This window comes from Ascaphus truei, chromosome 12 (assembly GCF_040206685.1).
Source record: "Ascaphus truei isolate aAscTru1 chromosome 12, aAscTru1.hap1, whole genome shotgun sequence".
Taxonomy (NCBI): Eukaryota; Metazoa; Chordata; class Amphibia; order Anura; family Ascaphidae; genus Ascaphus; species Ascaphus truei.
Genome location: NC_134494.1, coordinates 52,210,027 through 52,229,386, shown reverse-complemented (window position 1 = coordinate 52,229,386; position 19,360 = coordinate 52,210,027). Strand labels below are relative to the sequence as shown.

Sequence of the window (19,360 nt, the reverse complement as noted above, 5' to 3'; positions counted from 1 at the left end):
TACTAGGATGAAAGGGGAATCCGGACTGAGCGAAGAAGCACCGAACGGAAAAGTCCCTATAACATGCACACGGTTCTTGTATGGATATTAGTTATACATGTGAATAGTACCCTATCCGTGTCTGTCAGACAATTGCTAGGTTGGTATAACCCAGACCGCTGGTCCCTGTGGTAATGTGGATATGATAAATCTAAACATAATTGCAATATGTATACGTTAAAATAAAGGGGACCAAATGAAATGAGAACAATAAATATATTAAACAAGACAGCACAATATGGTTGTGTAATGGGTCCCTTGTACGGCAAACACACCAGCATGAATGGCTGTGGTGTAATATCCCAAATGCAACATTCATACAGCGATATACAATGCTATGGGAATGGGACCATTAAATTAAAAGTCCCTAAATACATATCCCTACACACAGTAGGTAGGTGGGGGAACGGAAAATCTGATGATTGAAACAATAGGCAAGGGAAAACGGGTACCGGGAAGGTACCCTATATACTTGTTCTCTACTGACCGTAATGTCCAAATTCTCATTGCAGAGATCAGATCAATACCTGCCAAAGAAAACCAGAAATGAGTGCCAGTATGGCAAATGTAAACCCCACACTGGTAATCACAATATGTACAGTAAACCATCAGTAAATGGCTGTCTGGTATCCGTATCAGAGATTCCTATGTTAAAAGTATCACCCACAATGCCTAGACATCTGGTCGTAGCCAAATGCTAGATATATACACAAATTGTGTCAACCACTACTGAATTGATGTAAAACCTCCCACATGGTATCGCAGTAACAAATAACAATGCTATAGTGCCTGGTAGCTACCAGACATTGTAAGCTAATCCTGGACTGGCATGGGATCAGCCATCCAATAATTGTATAGGTAGCCCTCGCTTTTCCGACACAATGCGTCCCGCAAACCCGCGTCTGATGCGGGACAGTCGGAAAGCGGGACCCATGTTAACCGGCAGCGGTTTCCGTCAAATGTGCGAAAACTGTGGCGGATAAAATTTTGTTACTGCATTATGCGCCGTCGGAAAATGCAGCCGATGGAAAGCGAAATGTCGGAAAACAAGGACTACCTGTATCTGTGAATAAACCGATATTCCCAACCCTCTCCCTCCCCTGGTTTGTAGGGGTATGTTATCGAGGGTGAGAACATGCGGGAGGCTTACACTGTGCCACTGATTCGATACACATTGGCAAATACATATGTTGCTAATAGAATATCAGTTTACTTTACATTTTAGGCTGTGTCCAGGGTGCCTTCTTGCTTGCTGAGGCGCGCGGAGGCTGAGGGAAAGCGGGTGCTTTCCCTGGCCTTGGTCCGCGCGCCGTCCGGGGGCGGGCCAGTGATGTCACGGAGCTGGTTCGCCCTCATTTGGTGAACCGCTCACGTGTCCGGCCCTGCGCTCCGGCAAGCGGGAAAATGTCAAATTTTCCTAAGACCTGCGCTTCCGCAAGCGCGCAGAAGCGTAGGCGAGCCCCTACTAAAGCTGCTCTCATTGCGGCTGTAGGGGCTCAGTGCCAAGCAGAAGCGCGCCTCAGCACGCCTCCGCCCGCAAGCACTAAACATGGACGCGGCCTAAGAAGATAAAGGTAAGTGTGCTTTGAGGATAGTACTTTTTAATAATCTTGGGATTGCTATAGCGTCACATCCATCCTATTAATAGTTATGAAGAAACGGTACATCTTATACAATATAACACAATAAAAACATTTAGCTCATGAAAGAGGTAAGACGTTTGAAACATTTGACACTTTTAGTCACAGGCAGGTAAAATGCTAGTACACAATATGCATTTTACTATGTGCCAGGTTGAAACAGTTTGTTTGTAAAGGTTCCCATAAGCCTAAATAATCGTGAAATCCCTCAATAAAACATGTCCTGGAAATAGGCTCTTTTGGACAAAACTAGTTAGGTAAGAGAAAAAAAAAAGAAACCCTTTTAAAGACCATTTATACAGCAGATCATTGTAAAACAAACAGTATACTGTATTATATAAGCAGTGTTCTGTGGTAAGGATATTACTGCAGATACAGGGTTATCACGATAAAATAACAAATATGAGAGCCAACAGAAGCTGTGGGACTCCCATTTCTGTGTCTTCAAACGGTATTTTTATTCACATCTTCTCTTGTCCCATACAAAGAGGTTGATATTGACTTTGTGAATTTACATGAGAAGTAATCTTACAGTGACAGATGCCAGGTATATGTGGATAACCTACAAGGAGGTTGGTAGTGTGGGCATAGTCACATTTTTGATCTCTAATAGAACCTTAAATTGAATCACTATTCATACCGCATCCTGCACTTCTAGTCACACACAATCCATACTATGACTTAATGGAGACAGTGACACACGTCTTTCAAAAATAAGTTTTTATTAGATTACAACAAATTTTGTTTGATGGCAACAAAACTACAATTTATTGAAAGACAGAAGCTGGTACTTTTATTGACTGCTTGGTTCTAGTCTTGGAAGATTGCAATAAAAAAATCAGAACGTTTTGGGGTTTTGTCTTTGCTCAATATTTGCTTGACATTGAACAATTTAAAATCAGTAAGGAATTTCTAATAATTCTAGTCAACACATTGGGATGAAAACCTCAGATTTCCAAACCACCATAATTAGCTTTCTCGTTCGCGTTATTACCCTTCCCCAATTTCTGTAGCGAGTACTGTAGGACTATGCTGCTTTCAGAACATAGGTATAATTTTTGTTGTATTACCCTAAATAACATGGTAAAAACAAAGAACCACTTCAACATTTTAATTTGGGCAAAGATCAAATCTGTTATGTTATTTTATTTAATTCAGGACAATTATCCATCAGTATAATTTTAGCATGTGCTGGCTTTTCCTCACATATGCTTTACTTGCCTTTGATAGGGAGGTCATACTCGCTTTGCAACATTTAGCTGTTGAACTGGGATAGACTAATGATCATGTAATGCACCTGGAGTTTGTAATTCGTTGTTCCACAATACACGTGTTAATGTCACTGATCTATGTTGGTTATTACTGTTGCCCAACATACCAACCATTTTCCACTTTCATTTTTTTAGTGATGTAGAAAACCAGAGCTTCCGAATAAGCCAGCCTTTAAATGTATAAGAATAGCGCTGGGACCGCTCCAAATGTGCTTCTATAAATTATGGTAACCCTGATAGGGGTAGGGTTTTATAACAGGATTTCACAGGCTCAACTAAATATGAATATCCCACACTACATGATACTCCCAGCAATCCAAAGTTGTTTTTCGTTACAGCAACGGTTTCATGGATCCAGTTGCTGGTCCCTGTAAGAAACAATGGCTGTCCTTAGACATAGTAAGTAGGGCTTTCTCATCGAAACCGAAGGACTTGGAAGGAATAACCAAACATTATGGCTAGGAGAGGCCCAGTAAATAATTTTTGTCTTTATAGGAAATTCAGAAAAAGCAGCGATTAGAAGTATGCAGTCATACCCAACACTGAGTTACACTGCAAAAAGTTTACATTGTGAGGTGAGAGAGGGAGGGAAATCATATGTGTAGATTAAAGACAAAAAAAAGCTAAATTGCAGGAAATTAAATAGTCAAAAATGTTAAAATTGGAGACATACAGGTGAGCATATCTCTTCAATGGCAGATGTGAACTCTCCGGTATAGTTAACCAATGCATTACAGGCTCATTTTGTAGTATTTCACTTTGCGTTGTAGGAGGTAAACAAAAATACTAAAATCAACGGGTCAGTCAATTTTGCAATGAAGCGAACACACAAACACGATACACATTTTACACAAACCTAAATGGTTTACACGTTAAAATAGTTGGAAATGTAATTTCGCTGCAAATTGGTGACATTTTAGTTACTTACGGCATTACGAGAACCTTTACTGTAACTGGATTGCAAAAAGGCAGTTTGTCATATTGCTTTCAAGTCTTCAAGAAATCAAATGTTTCAAAAACAGTAGTCTACTTTCCTGGATTTCTCAGATTTGAAGGATATCCAAGGAGTGGAGAAATGATAAAAGTAAGAATAAAATAAGCAGGATCTATTATCCGATTTGTTAATTGTGTTACAAGTCTGTTTACTACATCTTGTTATTTACATTGTTATTTATAATAAAATAGAGAAAGTTACAATGTCTATATAGCAGACACCTTTGGAATATTCTCCAGCTTTGGTTCACCAGTCACGCAAAATGGTGGTAAGAATAAGGCCTAAAACCATTCTGGGCCCTGTTTTGTGCTGACGAGATTAATACAAAATGAGCCCTTTTGCTAATCCCTTTATTTAACAGTCAGCAGCTCAATAACGAACATCTATAAAACAGTCAGCTCACAACTACAAACCAGACACACACTTCTCTTCTCTAAATACATCAACTCTTTAGAAGCAGGAGGATTTTTTTATTTACTTTTACATTTGTATTTAAGTTATAGCAGCTCCTAGAGAAAGTAACATTCTTTGACGTAATAAAAATAAAATCCATAGTATTTGGACCAGGAATTAAGCAGGCACTGCAGGATAGAAGCCATATTTATCAGGTATTATTGCGAAGCAACCTAAAATAAAGATGGTCGGTTTCCTGGATTTACTTGGGGTGTATGACTAGGTATTACATAGGAAGATCCTAAATATATATCTTACAGGGATTGTGTAAAAAAAAAAAAGCGTGTTCAAAAATGTATGTTTTGTTCCTAGACACAGAATAGGCATGTCCAAAAATACACAGGTGAGAAAATTCCCAAGATACCCCAAGTGAAATGTGTGGAATGCCACTAAACCACCAGTAACAAATATTCAAATGTCTATATTTGTGCTTTAAAAAAAAAAAAGTGCCGGATAATTAGCACCAGAGAACCAGGAAATGTTTGGTCAGGTCTGATTCGAGTTAGCTTTATTTCCTAGATCATCCTATGATCCAATATCGGGGATACTGGAATGCTCTAGAGAAGAGATACCTCATCTTCAGATTATGAAATTAGTGATGTTGTTTATACCGAGACTGAATAACAATGAAATATCTAAGAAGGATATGAACAATGGAAAGCTTCACCGTGGCGTTCTTTTCAAATATCAACTTCTTGTTGGCATGTATCATAGGTTGAGTAGAACATGAAGACTTCAAGTTATACAATGACGTACATCACACAGCTTGTAAATATAGTGGTTAGCAATGTGCCACAAGTTCTTATGACAAATGATACACAGGTTGGTAAATTATTTATGAACAGTCAGAGCGTAACTATAAGTATCAGACTCCACATTCTTGATGTACTGGCACATATTTTGTCATTGTGTATGCAAATAACACTTAAAAAAATACAAGAAAAAATTTGTGCTTCTAATTTTATATCCAGGCAGTGCGTTCTGTAGTAGATATGATAGATCACTATCAGATGGACGTCAGATTAGAAGGTGGAAGAAGTCTGCCATGCTAAACTAATGCACAATACCGTTTTTATTCCGTCTGAAATGCCATAAAAACAAATCTCTTGGGGGGGGAAAAAAATCCTTATAGCTTTTCTTTTGATTTTGATACATTTTACATCTACAACATGCACTGTGAGCACAATCACTTGTCAAATTTCCAGGTGTCGGTCCAAAAGTTCTTCAGAATGTAGTCTCCAGCCAAACATGAGCTATGCGAGTTCCACATGGGAAGTGCTAACTTTCAGGAGTACGGCACTTCAGTCAGCTTGTACCAGTTAACAGTCTCTTGGTTCAAGTTGAAATCCTTCAGAGGTAATATAATACCGCCAAGGAAAAAGTTCTCCCGTAAGGACTCCGCACTGAGAACGCTTAATTGGAGTTCTCTTTGTCTTAATGTCTCCTTATTGTAGCCGCTGTACACAAGCTGTAAATGATAAACAATGTGGGGATTAGGATATCACTCATCACAGAAAATGTTTACATACAGATTTCAAGGCGGTCTAAATCTTATACAATTTCGGCCAGATGTACATGAACTCCCTGATTCCATGTCAGTCTTTCATATTGGAGTTGCAAAACGTAACAACGGAGAGTATACCTGCTGCAACTCAGGATATAAACCACATATTTATCTGAATCCATACACTAGAGAGGTTTTAACCATTCCAGTTTACCCTGCCCAAAAATGTGATTTGAACAGCGGGTTCTTTCTTAAATGTGTCTATCACGTCTGCAGGTTTGTTGAGGAATACACAGCAGGGCCTCATGAAAAAAAGGAATAATACCTTACCATTTCATTAAAAGTTGGGTTGCAAGTTTTCCGTGAAATCTTTGTTTTGCGTTTGGATGTTTTGTGTGGGTCAGGAAGCAGGTATGTTTTCACATAGGGGTTTGGGTCAGTAGAGTCTTCAATGACCTGTAAGGATATCATCAACAGAAACTCTATGCTTCAAAAATAATGTTAGCGCTACTTCCATTTCCGGAACTTGAGAAGATAGCGGTGTGATCTTCAATGGCAAACCAGGATGCAATGCTTACAGCACTCAACACAAGGAGAGGTAACTGTTAATTCTTGAGCACTGCTTAAATTCTAAACAAAAACAGCACCTCACTGCTATTTCTGATGCATTACAGTTCTATCTTGGCATTGCTGTTCACATATAACTTTACTTCTAAATTAAATATGTTTCAAATAACTATCAAGGGACTATACAGATTCACGGTCACTCCCGATCTTAACCTCAAAGACTTGTAGTTAATGTAACTTTTGTACCATGTAATGATTAAGATAAATAGCTGGACGTTGGTAGAAGTGCTGCAAGTGAGCCAATGAAGGGGAAAGCTCTCACACATTTGTGTTCAACTACAAAACCGTAACCATGTTTGCTCTCATTTAAAGAGATGTCAACAACAACACTGCCGTTAGTGGGGATACGAACATGTCAAATTAGCCTCCGTACTAACTGTTCATTTGGCAGATGTGAAAAATGGTTTTAATGACTCACCAAATCCTTTATATGCATCACCATGATAAAAAGTGTGCCATTTCTGTACGAAACGGACAATTTTACTTCCCCTTCTATTTTCCCCGATGTTGGACTCAAGGGAGGTGCATCTATAACATGGACACAAAGATACACATCAGTGATAAGAAATCAATCAGAGATTGGACCAGCTGTGAAATGCACAAGCCCATAAATTACTGTGGCTGGTATGGAGACTCGGCCACCCTAATTATGAAATAATGACGCTTCAATTTGTTCACAAGTGTGCTTGTAATTTTCTCAGATTATATTTATAAAGAAGGAACGTAGCATACAAAATGCAATCAGGATACTCCATTTCCCCAGATATCTGCATACAAAACAGTCATGTGTGAGCCAATATTCACCATCTTAAAGCCACCCCCAAAAAAAGTAGAAAACTGCAACAATTTTAGAATATACAACAAATTAGACTACCCTCCAGCAAAGGGAAACTGAGATCATCATAGATTAATACTTTATGGGTGTTAAAAGTAAAGCTAAAATAGGATTGCAGTGATCTTTATACCTATAGCTCTGGCAATGGCATCACATCCATCGGCTTTGTCATCTCGTAGAAGTGGGTGGAAAAAGGTATAAACAAGATCACTCTGTTAGGGAAAAAGAAACTTCCAGTTAAGCGGCGACATAAACAAGCAAATAAAGTGTTCACAATACGGTAATATGTTTCCATGGGGAAGAGGACATGGGATTCGCCAGCTGAATGAAGTACCATTCCGTCTAATCTAACTATTTTTGCTCTGAATGGCAAGACGATATTGCCTATAATACTTGCACTTTGTTTTGGGGAACTGTCAAAGAGAGACTTTGCATTACTATAGTTTTAATAAGTGTCACCATGGAGGAGATCCTAGGACACAGATTTCCTAATCTTGTTATTTAGATTTTTGCTCTCGTGATGGGGAGTGCAGTGAAGATAGCTCCTTCTCCATCTTGAAGATAAGGTGTGTCACCTTACTCAATAAATCCATGGAACGGATTGTTTATTCAAGCATTTATTCAGAGACAGATACACAACACAGCATCACTACATCATCATCATTCATTACAGCCTAGACATCACAGCAAGTTATGAATGGGGAATTATTCCGCGCAAGTTCCAAGTAATTCTGAATTCAGTACGCACAGGACCACCCACTTATACCAGATTTCAGGGAATCCGGACAAGCCCATGTATGTCTTGCTTTCCCAACTCCAACATGTTATATTTCACCGATAACATATTCTCTGATTCTGTTATCTATCCTCATTATATTTTATAGAGAATGCCCTGTTCTTGACCTTGTCTGTTTTTCTAACATGATGTTCTCCATACTTTCCTGCCTGTCTTCCAACCTGTGATGTATGTCCTCCTACTCCTAATTTAGACTCTGTTTTTATCTATTTAGCCTTGAGCTGTAACACTGCACATCTGCATGTTTCTCTACATCTACTAATATTTGTTAACCAAGTGTATGCCAAGCAAATATGTGTGTGTATAGAGACAATACGGCGTCTCTCTTGTTCAGGATTTGGCACTATCCTATCTTCACGCAGAATCATACAAAATGATAAAAAAAGAGCTAGATTCCCTTCAGACCGTAGCGATGGTAAGGTCCTCCCCGACCCTCCAGCAGCCTGTGTCTCTCCTGTGTGACTGCGGGTTTGGCACACAAGCCATACACCACAATGCTTTTATCTGGGGCCATGCGAGTTGTAGCACCTTTAGAGAACCTTCATCTCATCACTCATTTTTTTCAGAAGCAATATTGCACGGCGCTCCCCATCACGAGAGAACAAACAGCATTCAGGGATCAGAAGCACTATTGTATTGGGTTGAGCAGCGCATCGCATTTTTTGCTTCACACAAATCAGTACGGTTCTGTTAGTTAATCACCAATTACACTTTATTCACAATGAATAGCGCTGCATTGGCTGTTTTTTATCACATATTTAGAGCGCCGGTGTTCTCTCCACACTTTGCTATTGTTATTTAGAGACAGAATTACATTTAGCTGAAGAGAACAATACATTTCTCAAACTTTTTTTTTAGTCTATAGCAGTGGTGGCCAACTCCAGTCCCCACGGGCCACCAACCGGGCCACGTATTAGGGACATCCAAGCTTCAGCACACGTGGCTCAATCATTCTGACGGAGCCACTGACGGAGCCAGGGATATCCTGAAAACCTGACCTTTTGGTGGCCCTTGAGGACTGCAGTTGGCCCCCCCTTGTCTAGACTAGAGGATACACTTTTTCTATGAATATTTCTATGAATATTTACGGATTGCGAGAAAGGTAAGTTGGTGGTTTGAAACTTTCATGGATTTATGTTTATAGCAGCGCCTGTGCTAGAAGGGATAAGTGATCAGATCTATGGGCAAAAAAAGGCTCTCCCATAATGTGAGGGAATGCTGCTTTAACATGATGTTTCCGGTATCAGTGCATGGCACAATATCACTGCTCTTACCTTTCTCACATCACTTCGTACTGCCTTACATTCAATGGTCATCAAACCATTTCCCACTAAACAAGCTACAGTACAAGGCCCACTATAAAAGCGCCACCAATAAAAAGTTATTCTTCCAATATGTTTGCCTTTCCCTATGAGAAGGTGTTCACAGGTAAAGTTAACCCCTACGTTACCTCGGCTACTTCCGCTGAGCTGCTCATCAAACTCTGTATGTAACTGTTCAACTCCACTTTCCTTTTCGCGGCCACGTCTTTTATATGGGTTCTTCCAAGAACAACTTTGCTTGGGAAACTGAAATAAAAATCAAGCGATGCAATATTAAAAAAAAGCAAATAAATAAATTGTTTACACTTGCTTAGCTTTGAAACAGAGTTTTTAAAAAGTTATTGCAGAAGAAACTGAAAAAGATAGGCAACCTAAAGCAACCAATGTTATTCTTTCCCCCCATTGTTTTTAAAGCTGCAGACCAAGTAATATTCTGTGTTTTTTTTTAAATAAATCAGTTCTGTACTGTGAGAAAATACTTTTTTTTTTTTTAAACAACTCTTGATGACATTTTTTAATGTATTATAATGGAACAAGACTTTTTTTGTCTCTATAGCAACCATTTAGAAAGTCACAGGTATCGAGTCAATACTCCTCTGCAGTCATTTAGGGAATCTCTGCCGATCGATCACAGGAGAACGGATCGATAGGCAACTCAGCTAATTACTTATCAATGTGTGGATTGTATTGATGCACATATTAAAGGGGAAATAAAAAAGAAAGAAAATAACCACGCCGCTTGACCTGCTGCTTGAAGACTACCTTTATGACAAAATCTACACACAAAAAAATATATATATATATATTTTTTTGTATATATAATTTTGACTAATTACATGACTATTATTTAACTGCAATTTAACCCGTGCACATTATGCAGGCAGGTAATTCAAAGATGTTTCTCAACATCAAAAGTTTAACACGTGTAACATTTAAGTTACTCAGCATATAATAGCAGTAACAATTATAGGTACCCAGGTAACTTCCAGAGAGGAAAGAGAACGCCGAGCTTGTTGTGGAGTTCTTGGAACTCGTCAAATGTCCTGAAGACAAATGCCGAATCATCCTGCCCTTCTCTTAACACTCGAACGACGTATATCTGTCAATAAACAAACACAAAGAACATTTGTTTTTTTAAGCTGTGGCCACTACAACTTTACCGAGCGCTGTAAAACTTCTACCAGTGCAGAATAATAAATTACTGCCTGTGGGGCTTTAATAAAACCATAATAGAAACCAAATAAAATGCACAGGTTACCCAGAGATGATAAATTATGAAACATACATGGGAGATCGCTCACATTAGTTGCGAGAAGTTTCCTTTGCCAGCCTTAGGCCGCGCGCATAGTGACCGCGACGGGCGACGTCACCTGTCGCCGTCAGCGAAAGTTATATTTCGCTTTGCGGCGGCGTAGCAGGCGTACGGGCAATTGATCGGTTCAGGGGCTGTCACATGAGGCGACAGCCATTGAAAAATCAAATATTGCCAGCTACAAAAATTCGCGACGAGACGTCACTCCGTCGCATTGTCGCGCTTATTACAAGCGCACGCGGTGGCAATGCATTTGTTTTTGGGCGACGTCACGTCGCCGGCACTATAAGCACACCCTTAGGCTGCGTCCATACAGATAGCAGCCGAGCGGAGGCTGAGGGAAAGCGGGTGCTTTCCCTGGCCTTAGTACGCACGCCATCCGGGGGCGTGTCTATGGGTGGGCCAGTGACGTCACGGAGCTGGTTCGCCCTCATTGGGAGAACCGCTCACGTGACCGCCCTATCGCGCGAGAAATCTGTTGACTGATTTCACGCGCATCGCGTGCCCCCTCCCAATTCCGCGCACCCGCACGCTTTACAGACGCGATCACTGCCTTTAGGCAGTCTGATCGCTCGGTCTGCCCCCCTATGGAAGCATAAAACATACAGAACACCTACAAGCTCAAATTGAACCCCCAAAATACCCACAACATATATATAAGCATATAAGTTTCACAGAGGAGTGCTACTGAGCATGGCAATATATATTTAAAACCAGAGACATAACATAAAACACAGACAAAGCTCAGTGCACATCCAGAGAAACTTATATACGGTACAGTGCCTAAATATACATGTATAAATAATATATGGAAGCAGCCTTAGTATTTTAATGTGCTAGTTGCATCACAATCATTAATAGGATTACGTGGCAAAATACAGTTACAGAGGTTACGGTGATCACTGAAGAGTTGACCAATGAATTTCTCATTGATAGAATGTTTGAGGAGGTCAGAGGATAGTAAAAGTACTATTAGTAAGAACATTTAAATTAGGAGTTGTGCTTCTGTGTCATCGAAGCAGCAGTACCTCTGTGTGCACATTTTATTTAGGCTGTTCTGTTTACCAGAAACTGGGCCACCCTCCCACAGCTGGTCCGTGGTCCCCCTGGCTCCCGAGATACCAGCATTTGGTACTTTACATACTTTACAAGTGGACGCGAGCCGGCAGCAGAGTCAGCCTCGCTCCGGCAGCAGAGTCAGCCTCGCTCCGGCAGCAGAGTCAGCCTCGCTCCGGCAGCAGAGTCAGCCTCGCTCCGGCAGCAGAGTCAGCCTCGCTCCGGCAGCAGAGTCAGCCTCGCTCCGGCAGCAGAGTCAGCCTCGCTCCGGCAGCAGAGTCAGCCTCGCTCCGGCAGCAGAGTCAGCCTCGCTCCGGCAGCAGAGTCAGCCTCGCTCCGGCAGCAGAGTCAGCCTCGCTCCGGCAGCAGAGTCAGCCTCGCTCCGGCAGCAGAGTCAGCCTCGCTCCGGCAGCCAATAGAATGTTGCACCGTCTTTGGGAGAGGACGGTGACTTTCTATTAGTGATAAGGCCCCTGCCATGTGACTCACCCCTGGCTCCAGGTAAAATGTTACTTTCATTTTATAGTTTGTGAAAAAGCAACCAGAGGTGGAAACCACAAATCAGCTCTGCCCCCCCCCCCCCCGCCCGAGGGACCCCCCAGCCCCCGGTGGAACCTCCCCCACCACTGCAAGCAGGATCAAAAAATAAAAAAATAATTTGCATAGGGTGGGGGAGCGGGGGGAAGGATTGCTGCTTTGTATAAGTGTCAGTGCTCAGCCCCGCTGTGCAAAAATAACTACTTATCTTAATAATTACTTTTTTAAGGGTTTTAATTAAGTGTAAAATATAATTATGCTCATTAAATCACTTTTATTTTGCAAATGTCTTTCCTTTAATGCACAACACCTGCAGTAACATTTAAAATATGCGCTTTTTAAAATGACAAACATTGGGAAATAGGAGCAAATTGTATCACAGGAAAGCATGCGTAAACTCACATAGTACTTGTCGGGATTATATCGCTTGTGATAAGTAAAAACAGAGGCTTCCCTGATGCGCCCATCTTGTTTAAGGGAGTACGTTTTAGGAGACAATGACAGAGTAACTTCATCGTTTGAAGGGAGTCCGGAGAAGCGCTGAGCAAGGTTGTGAATGAAAAAATTGAACTTTGTGGCAACGCTGCCCAAACTTGACTCGATCAATCTGAAAAGATGAACAAAGTAATTGAGAATAACACATTTAAAAAAAAAAAAAAATTTAATCTTCGAATCATTTTAACTGACCTGTCAAAAATCTAACTTATTTGGGTAAAATTCTACATATGCTGAAGCAGCCGTTTTGGACCAAAACCGACCTGAAAGTCTGCTTTAGAGCAGGCGTGTGCGCAAACTGGGGGCGGGGGGGGGGGTGTTTAGTTACACGGGGGGAGGGGCGCACGGAGAAGAGGACAGCTGGCAGGGGGGCGCAGGGGAAAGATTGTGCTCCCCTGCTTTAGAGTATAAAGAACTTACCCTTTTGTATTTTTCAGCCATTCAAAATGTGGAAAGGACTGACCAATGACTCCAAGTTAAAACCGGGTAACATTCGAACGCATTACAATGAACAATGCAACATCTCGTGTCGCTTACTCAGGATTCATTTTGTACCTGGTAAAGAAAATGGTGGCTTCTGCATCCGTGGCGTGTGGTTGGAGAGCATCCTGGACATATTTCAGGTCCTGAATTCCAGTAAGTTCTGGCAATTCAGAGGAAAGCATCTACAAAATCACACAAAAAACAACGCACACACTGAGCATCACCTTGCCCTTGAAACGACCTTATTTGTCAGAATGTAAATGTATTGACTTCTGTAATCATTCCTTTATTGCTCAACTTCTTCAGGTTTGACATTTTAGAGGCCCGGTGCCAATGAAAAAAATATTCGAATGTGTATCAGGAAAAAAACAAACACTTACCAAAGAGAGTAGGTTTAGAAAGAGGCTTGTGTGTCTTCTTAACAGGTTGTACGCCTGGCAGCACAGGTCCACAAACAACTGGAAACGACTAGTGGGCTTCTCCCCTCCGTTAATAACGTAGGCCATGTCTGAAGTCAGCACGAAGGGGGCGCGGTCCCTGAAAATAAGCACAGAAAAGGACGGCTTGTACTATTTTAAGACACAGCCAAATTTACAGCAAATGCCAGTTTGTACTTTCAGTTGTTGATGGGAAACAAATCCTGATATTGCCCAGATACAGCTGGAGGATGATTGCATTCTCCAGAACTATGAACACGCAATTATAACTGGATCGAATTTCCATAGGAAATAAACAAAGTACATACTTTAAAGGAGCAAGCCAAGCAATATCCTACAGGTGTTATTGTAAATAAATCAGTTCTGTAGTATGAGATAATACTTACTACTTTTTATATTTTTATTCAACTCAATGCAATTTTTAATGAGTTTTAAAATACTGAGCATCCTTTGATTTCTATAGCAGGGTTTAGCCCACCTCACCAGCAGTGCAAGATCTTTGTAACACTTTCCTGTTAGTGATAATTTGTTGCCAATATTCCTAGCAGTTTGAGCTGCAAACTGTAACAATATATAATGTTACCTTAGTAATATAAGGATACATTGTAGCTGGTGAGTTACACTGACTGAAGGATTGATTTGAAACTGAAAGGCAGCCATTTAATGAACCCTGGTAAACAGGATTTTTCTGATTGATCACAGGAGAACCAAATTGATCACCAGCTTAGGTAATTAGTTTTCAATAAAGGTTATCAAAGGCTGCATAAATTAAAACAAAAAATATAGAAATTTTTAAGCTGCTTGGATTGCCTCTAATATTCTGCTGGCATGCACAGATATAGAAATGAATCGTGCAAATTAAAACTGAAATGAAAAACCAAAGCCTATTTCTTCTACAGCTCACTGCATTGCCCTAATTTTAAACCCATTTAATTTTAAACCCAGAACTGTACTCACTACCTAGGTGCATCACTGATGTTTTCCGCAGGGGGATAAAACCGAAGTCTAAATGCCTATTTGAATCTGAAAGCACCCACAATTATTTTAATACTTTGCATTTAATGTACTCAGTAAAACAGTATCATGGATATCCAATGGGTTGAAAATCTAAAAGGGATGGCATTCTTACCCCTTTCATTATCAGAGGAGCCAACAATGTCTTGAATGTAAGGAGTTAAATGCATCCTCTTATTCCCGTACAAAAATACCTTTTGAAGCCACCAAACATCTGTGCGTGTCCCAGAAACTTCCCAAAGTCGATATGAAACATGTGTCCCGTGCTCCTGAGCATTATGTTATCGTTATGGCGATCGCAGATCCCAAGTACGTAGGTAGCAACGCAGCATCCTGCACAGGAATATATGAAGTTCGCGGAGGCCTTACAATGAAAGAAAAGAATTCTAATCAGACTGAGAAAACATGCAACAACCTGCAGCCTTCCCTCTCCACATCACAATTAAGCTTTCACAATTATTTTTGTGAAGGTTAACAGAAGGACATGCCAGCGAATTTGCACTCCTAATAACACAATTCTACGGTAGGATTTATCTTCGTATATTTTTCCCGCGGGAGGTTGAGCATGTGCACTAGGGATTTTCTTACAGAGCAATAGACAGACAATTTTGTTATTTAGATCTATATGGGTCTTATGGACCAAGGTAAGTTGCTGGTTAACGCACCCGATCCGACGACATTAATTGCCATTAGGGATTACTTCTTAAACTAAGATTGTGCTGATCAGGGCACTATTGCACGGCATTGAAGTCCCATTGTCTTGAACGGCAGTTCCCGCCGGATCAGGTGCATTAATTAGCAAGGGACTTTAGTGAGTAAGCTCCTGTGTATGTAAAGTGCATCATAAATCCAACAGAATACCAATTCTTAGAGCGCCACAACACATTGAAATATTTTGCAATTTAATACACATTTTCAATTTTTTAATTTGACCAAGCTAAAAGTTATAATCAACAACCCACCTTTTCATACTCTTCCTCAGATGGATTGTACTTTCTCAGCCACTCTGCAAGAGGTTTGTCTTTGAAGGACCCAGTCACTCCGTACTCCACCTGGATTTTTCGCAGCGTATCAGATGATAGAACCAATTCCACCATACCTTGCAGGTAGACATGGAAGTATAAACTGAGCACAAGTTGTAATGTAGCAAGTCAATATGCAGACGCAGCAAAGTTAGGCTACGCTCATAGTGCCGGTGACGTCAGGCGGCGATCGCTGGAAAAATCTACTATACTATAAGCGCACGTGACGGCGGCAATGCATTTGTTTTGACGCAACATTGCGTCGCTGTCGCCGGCACTATAAGCGCCGCCTTACCTTGCAGTTTGTGCTACACTAAGCAAGGGCATGTTACGTTCTATTTATCATGATTACAATGTCAAACTATCCACTGCTGTAACATAAAAACAAATGTTAAAGGGCATTCAAAAGACAGCCATTGGGATTTCCTAAGAACTGCTGTGTATCTCAGCCATGATTACTGCAACATTGCAATCACTGCAGCACCACTTTCGTATGTTAGAGTCCCACACTTGTCCATAATTAAAGGTGTGTGTGTTTGTACACCAAGGCCCACTATAATTTTTGAAGCTCAACTTTTGGGCCCAAATCTGAAAAGCTATAAAATGGTGATGTCATTCAGGAGAATGCATGATAATCGCACCTGTGATTTATAATTGATCACAGTGAACAGAATAGGATGCGTGTACATTCCATAACCACGCAAGACTTCAACAGCGCACTGAATGAACAGAAGTAACGAGGACAACATTTTATCAAGGCACTAGTGATTCCAGAAAATAAAATGGTGCCTGTAATGGATTAAAACAAAAAAACGTTTTTCTTTTTTTACAAATCAGATTCAGCCAGTATTTTCTGAGCAGATATTTGAAGAGCGTGCGACCTGTACATACAGCGCTCCATTGCTGGCCACTGTATTGATCCCTTATTTTGGGCTACGAGCTGCAGCACATTGCGGTGTAATGTACGCTAGGTTCGCCGGCACCCACAAGATGAAGACAATAGTTCCAAACACTCACCTCTGTCTTTGCCAGTGGAAAGACACTTGAAGATGACCATTCGCATATCCAGTCCTTCTTGTAACCAGAGCTTGTCCATAATTTTAATCATCTGCAGAGCCAACATGTCCTGACGAAGATCTTCTCCCACCTGAGGGAAATAAAAAAAACCCCAAAGGATTATAAACAAGAAAAAAAAGTAACTGCATGCTTCGGAAATATCCAAAGACGCAATGATGTTTCTTAACCTTAGTTATCGTGCAGTACAAGTCACAACGTGAATAGCATTAACTTTACCATAACATACACACTGAGTTTTAAAAATCGCAGGGGAGCAAAATGCAGAGTAAAGGCAAAAATGTAACTCACCTACATAGTTTTGATACGATTACATTTGTCATACTATTGTAAATGACCTTTGGTATGTTTGCATCTCCCAAAGACCTGTCCCTTTAGCGATAGAAAGAATCCGTAACACTGAACAATTCCCATAATAAATACGGTTGTAAAATCTTTGTATGCACACAATATTTATCGGGAATACTGGATCTATAGTTTGGTCATTTAAGGCCCTTACAGAGATGTGTGCAAAAGCAAAGTAATACCATTGTCTGACACTACCTTAAACATGGAGTTAATTTCCTCCCCTGAAGGATCTGCATTGACCATGGTGACTTTCAGTGGTACTGCATTGGAACTGAAGAATGAGCACACCTGCAGGAAACAGATGCATGTAATACTGTAATCCATACATATTTATGAATCTATGCATTGTTAGGAATCAAAATAATGCATAGTTACATAACGCACTGTGTTTCCATCTTGGGGTTAAATAACCAACATAGATACCTTGAAGACTTTAATGGTGCATCCTACCCACGCTTTAGAAACACAGGCTTGAGCAAACACAATTCCTTCTTTAAAAATAGTCATTTGCTATGTTTTACTAGACTACACATTTTGCATTGGTCTGTGTCCCTAAACCTTCATTCAATTCTGTAACTTTGGGCAGGCAGTATAGTTCAAGTAAAGCACCTAGATAGATTTCAGACAATATGTTTATTTAATCTCTTCAGAAATTAGGAAAGTTACCCGCATGCATTCTAATATTCCGGAGTCAGACCGCTTACAAATACCGGTATTTAATTTCCTGATGTGCACTTGAAGATAGAGTTTTTACGAGAAGCCGACAAAACCTTCTACTATAACCTACCTTGACATTCAGTTCCTTGGCGACCAAGCTAGGGTTTAGAGGCAGGCGACATTTGTTTTTTGTGAAAAAGAACTGCACACGCTCCATGCCCTCCTGAAGAACGATCTACAGACACAAAGTTCAGAAGTTTGGCATATTTTGGAAGGATTTCGTACGACACTAAAGACAACCTAACGGACCAACAGGATGCCAAGGAATTTAGTAACATATCTATCATTTTGTTATGCATACATCTTCACTGAAAGCATCATATGGTAAACCGTTCAACAATAATTGATTAGAAAATTAACTGTGGGCCATTAAAGATTGTGGCAGAGTTGCTAAAGGAGACACGAAAGACAAGTGTTTACGCATACGTAAAGATTTTTTTGTTCTGTGCTCTTAGGCAAGATTTAAATGACCCCCCCCCCCTTCGTATCCTACCTTTATTATCTGAAATCAGGTCTGATCCAGTAATTGACACTGAATTTCAAGAACACAAATTACGTTTGTGTGTTAATTTAACTGGCTGAATAGTTTTGTGCGCACAAAATTCTTATCTGCTGTCTAAATTTACCAATGCATTTCTAAAATACATTGTGTGCAGTCTGTTTGGTCAGGTCACTTGATATTTTGTGCTTTCAATAGGTTGTAGGTAACCCACTAGTTGTCGGGGACATCCCTCTATACTTTGCTCTCTATTCACAGTTCCCTTGCTTGTCCACTAGGTGTGCTGCTGCTCCTGTCTTCTCTAGGATTTCCCTCTGAGGTTTCTTCTTGGTTCTGTGTGTGTCCTGCCTTCTCCCTGCCTTTATAGTTTCCTGTTCTAGTCTTTGCCATGGTTTTGTTTCCAGTGACTTTTCTGCCATGCCCTGGTCCATCACCATCATATTCTCTGTGCCTGTAGTTTGTTTAAGTCCTAGTTTAGCATTAAAGGTCCTTGCCTGTATTTAGTTTGTCCAGTTCTGTTCCTTATCCCCGTCCTGTCCCTGCGTCCTCACTGCCGACCTCTGCCTGTGATCCCAACAACTCCTATTCGCTGCCTGCCTCTGACCTCTGCCCGTGACCAGACAATTCCATCTTGCCGCCTGCCCTGGACCTCTGCCTGTGACCCCATTATGTCTTTGCTTGTCCCAGCTGTCCCGACCCCTGAGGTCCAGCCCACACCCAACACCCCAAGAGTCTTTGACACTGGTACAGTGGTGGCCAACTCCAGTCCTCAAGGGCAACCAAGAGGTCGGGTTTTACGGATATCCCTGCTTCAGCACAGGTAGCTCAATCAGTGGCTCAGTCAATGATTGAAGGAGCACACCTGCATTCAATGACTGAGCCACT

General features: G+C 40.8%; 1 protein-coding gene across 4 annotated transcripts in view; it reads right to left on the bottom strand.

Annotated features, from left to right (window-relative positions):
* Positions 1-2,384: 2,384 nt before the first annotated feature.
* PIK3C2A (phosphatidylinositol-4-phosphate 3-kinase catalytic subunit type 2 alpha) overlaps positions 2,385-19,360 on the bottom strand; it is a 90,674-nt gene continuing 73,698 nt past the window's right edge. For all 4 annotated transcript variants that reach the window (XM_075567716.1, XM_075567719.1, XM_075567718.1 and 1 more), the window contains exons 21-34: positions 18,047-18,151; positions 17,455-17,547; positions 16,855-16,984; positions 15,778-15,914; positions 15,010-15,179; positions 13,745-13,901; positions 13,437-13,546; positions 12,789-12,993; positions 10,456-10,580; positions 9,610-9,727; positions 7,494-7,575; positions 6,947-7,056; positions 6,232-6,357; positions 2,385-5,865 (exon numbers count right to left, since the gene is read on the bottom strand). In XM_075567716.1, the coding sequence (XP_075423831.1) occupies positions 5,683-5,865; positions 6,232-6,357; positions 6,947-7,056; positions 7,494-7,575; positions 9,610-9,727; positions 10,456-10,580; positions 12,789-12,993; positions 13,437-13,546; positions 13,745-13,901; positions 15,010-15,179; positions 15,778-15,914; positions 16,855-16,984; positions 17,455-17,547; positions 18,047-18,151 (1,851 nt within the window). In that variant the 3' untranslated portion in view covers positions 2,385-5,682. The remainder of the gene's footprint in view (positions 5,866-6,231; positions 6,358-6,946; positions 7,057-7,493; positions 7,576-9,609; positions 9,728-10,455; positions 10,581-12,788; positions 12,994-13,436; positions 13,547-13,744; positions 13,902-15,009; positions 15,180-15,777; positions 15,915-16,854; positions 16,985-17,454; positions 17,548-18,046; positions 18,152-19,360) is intronic.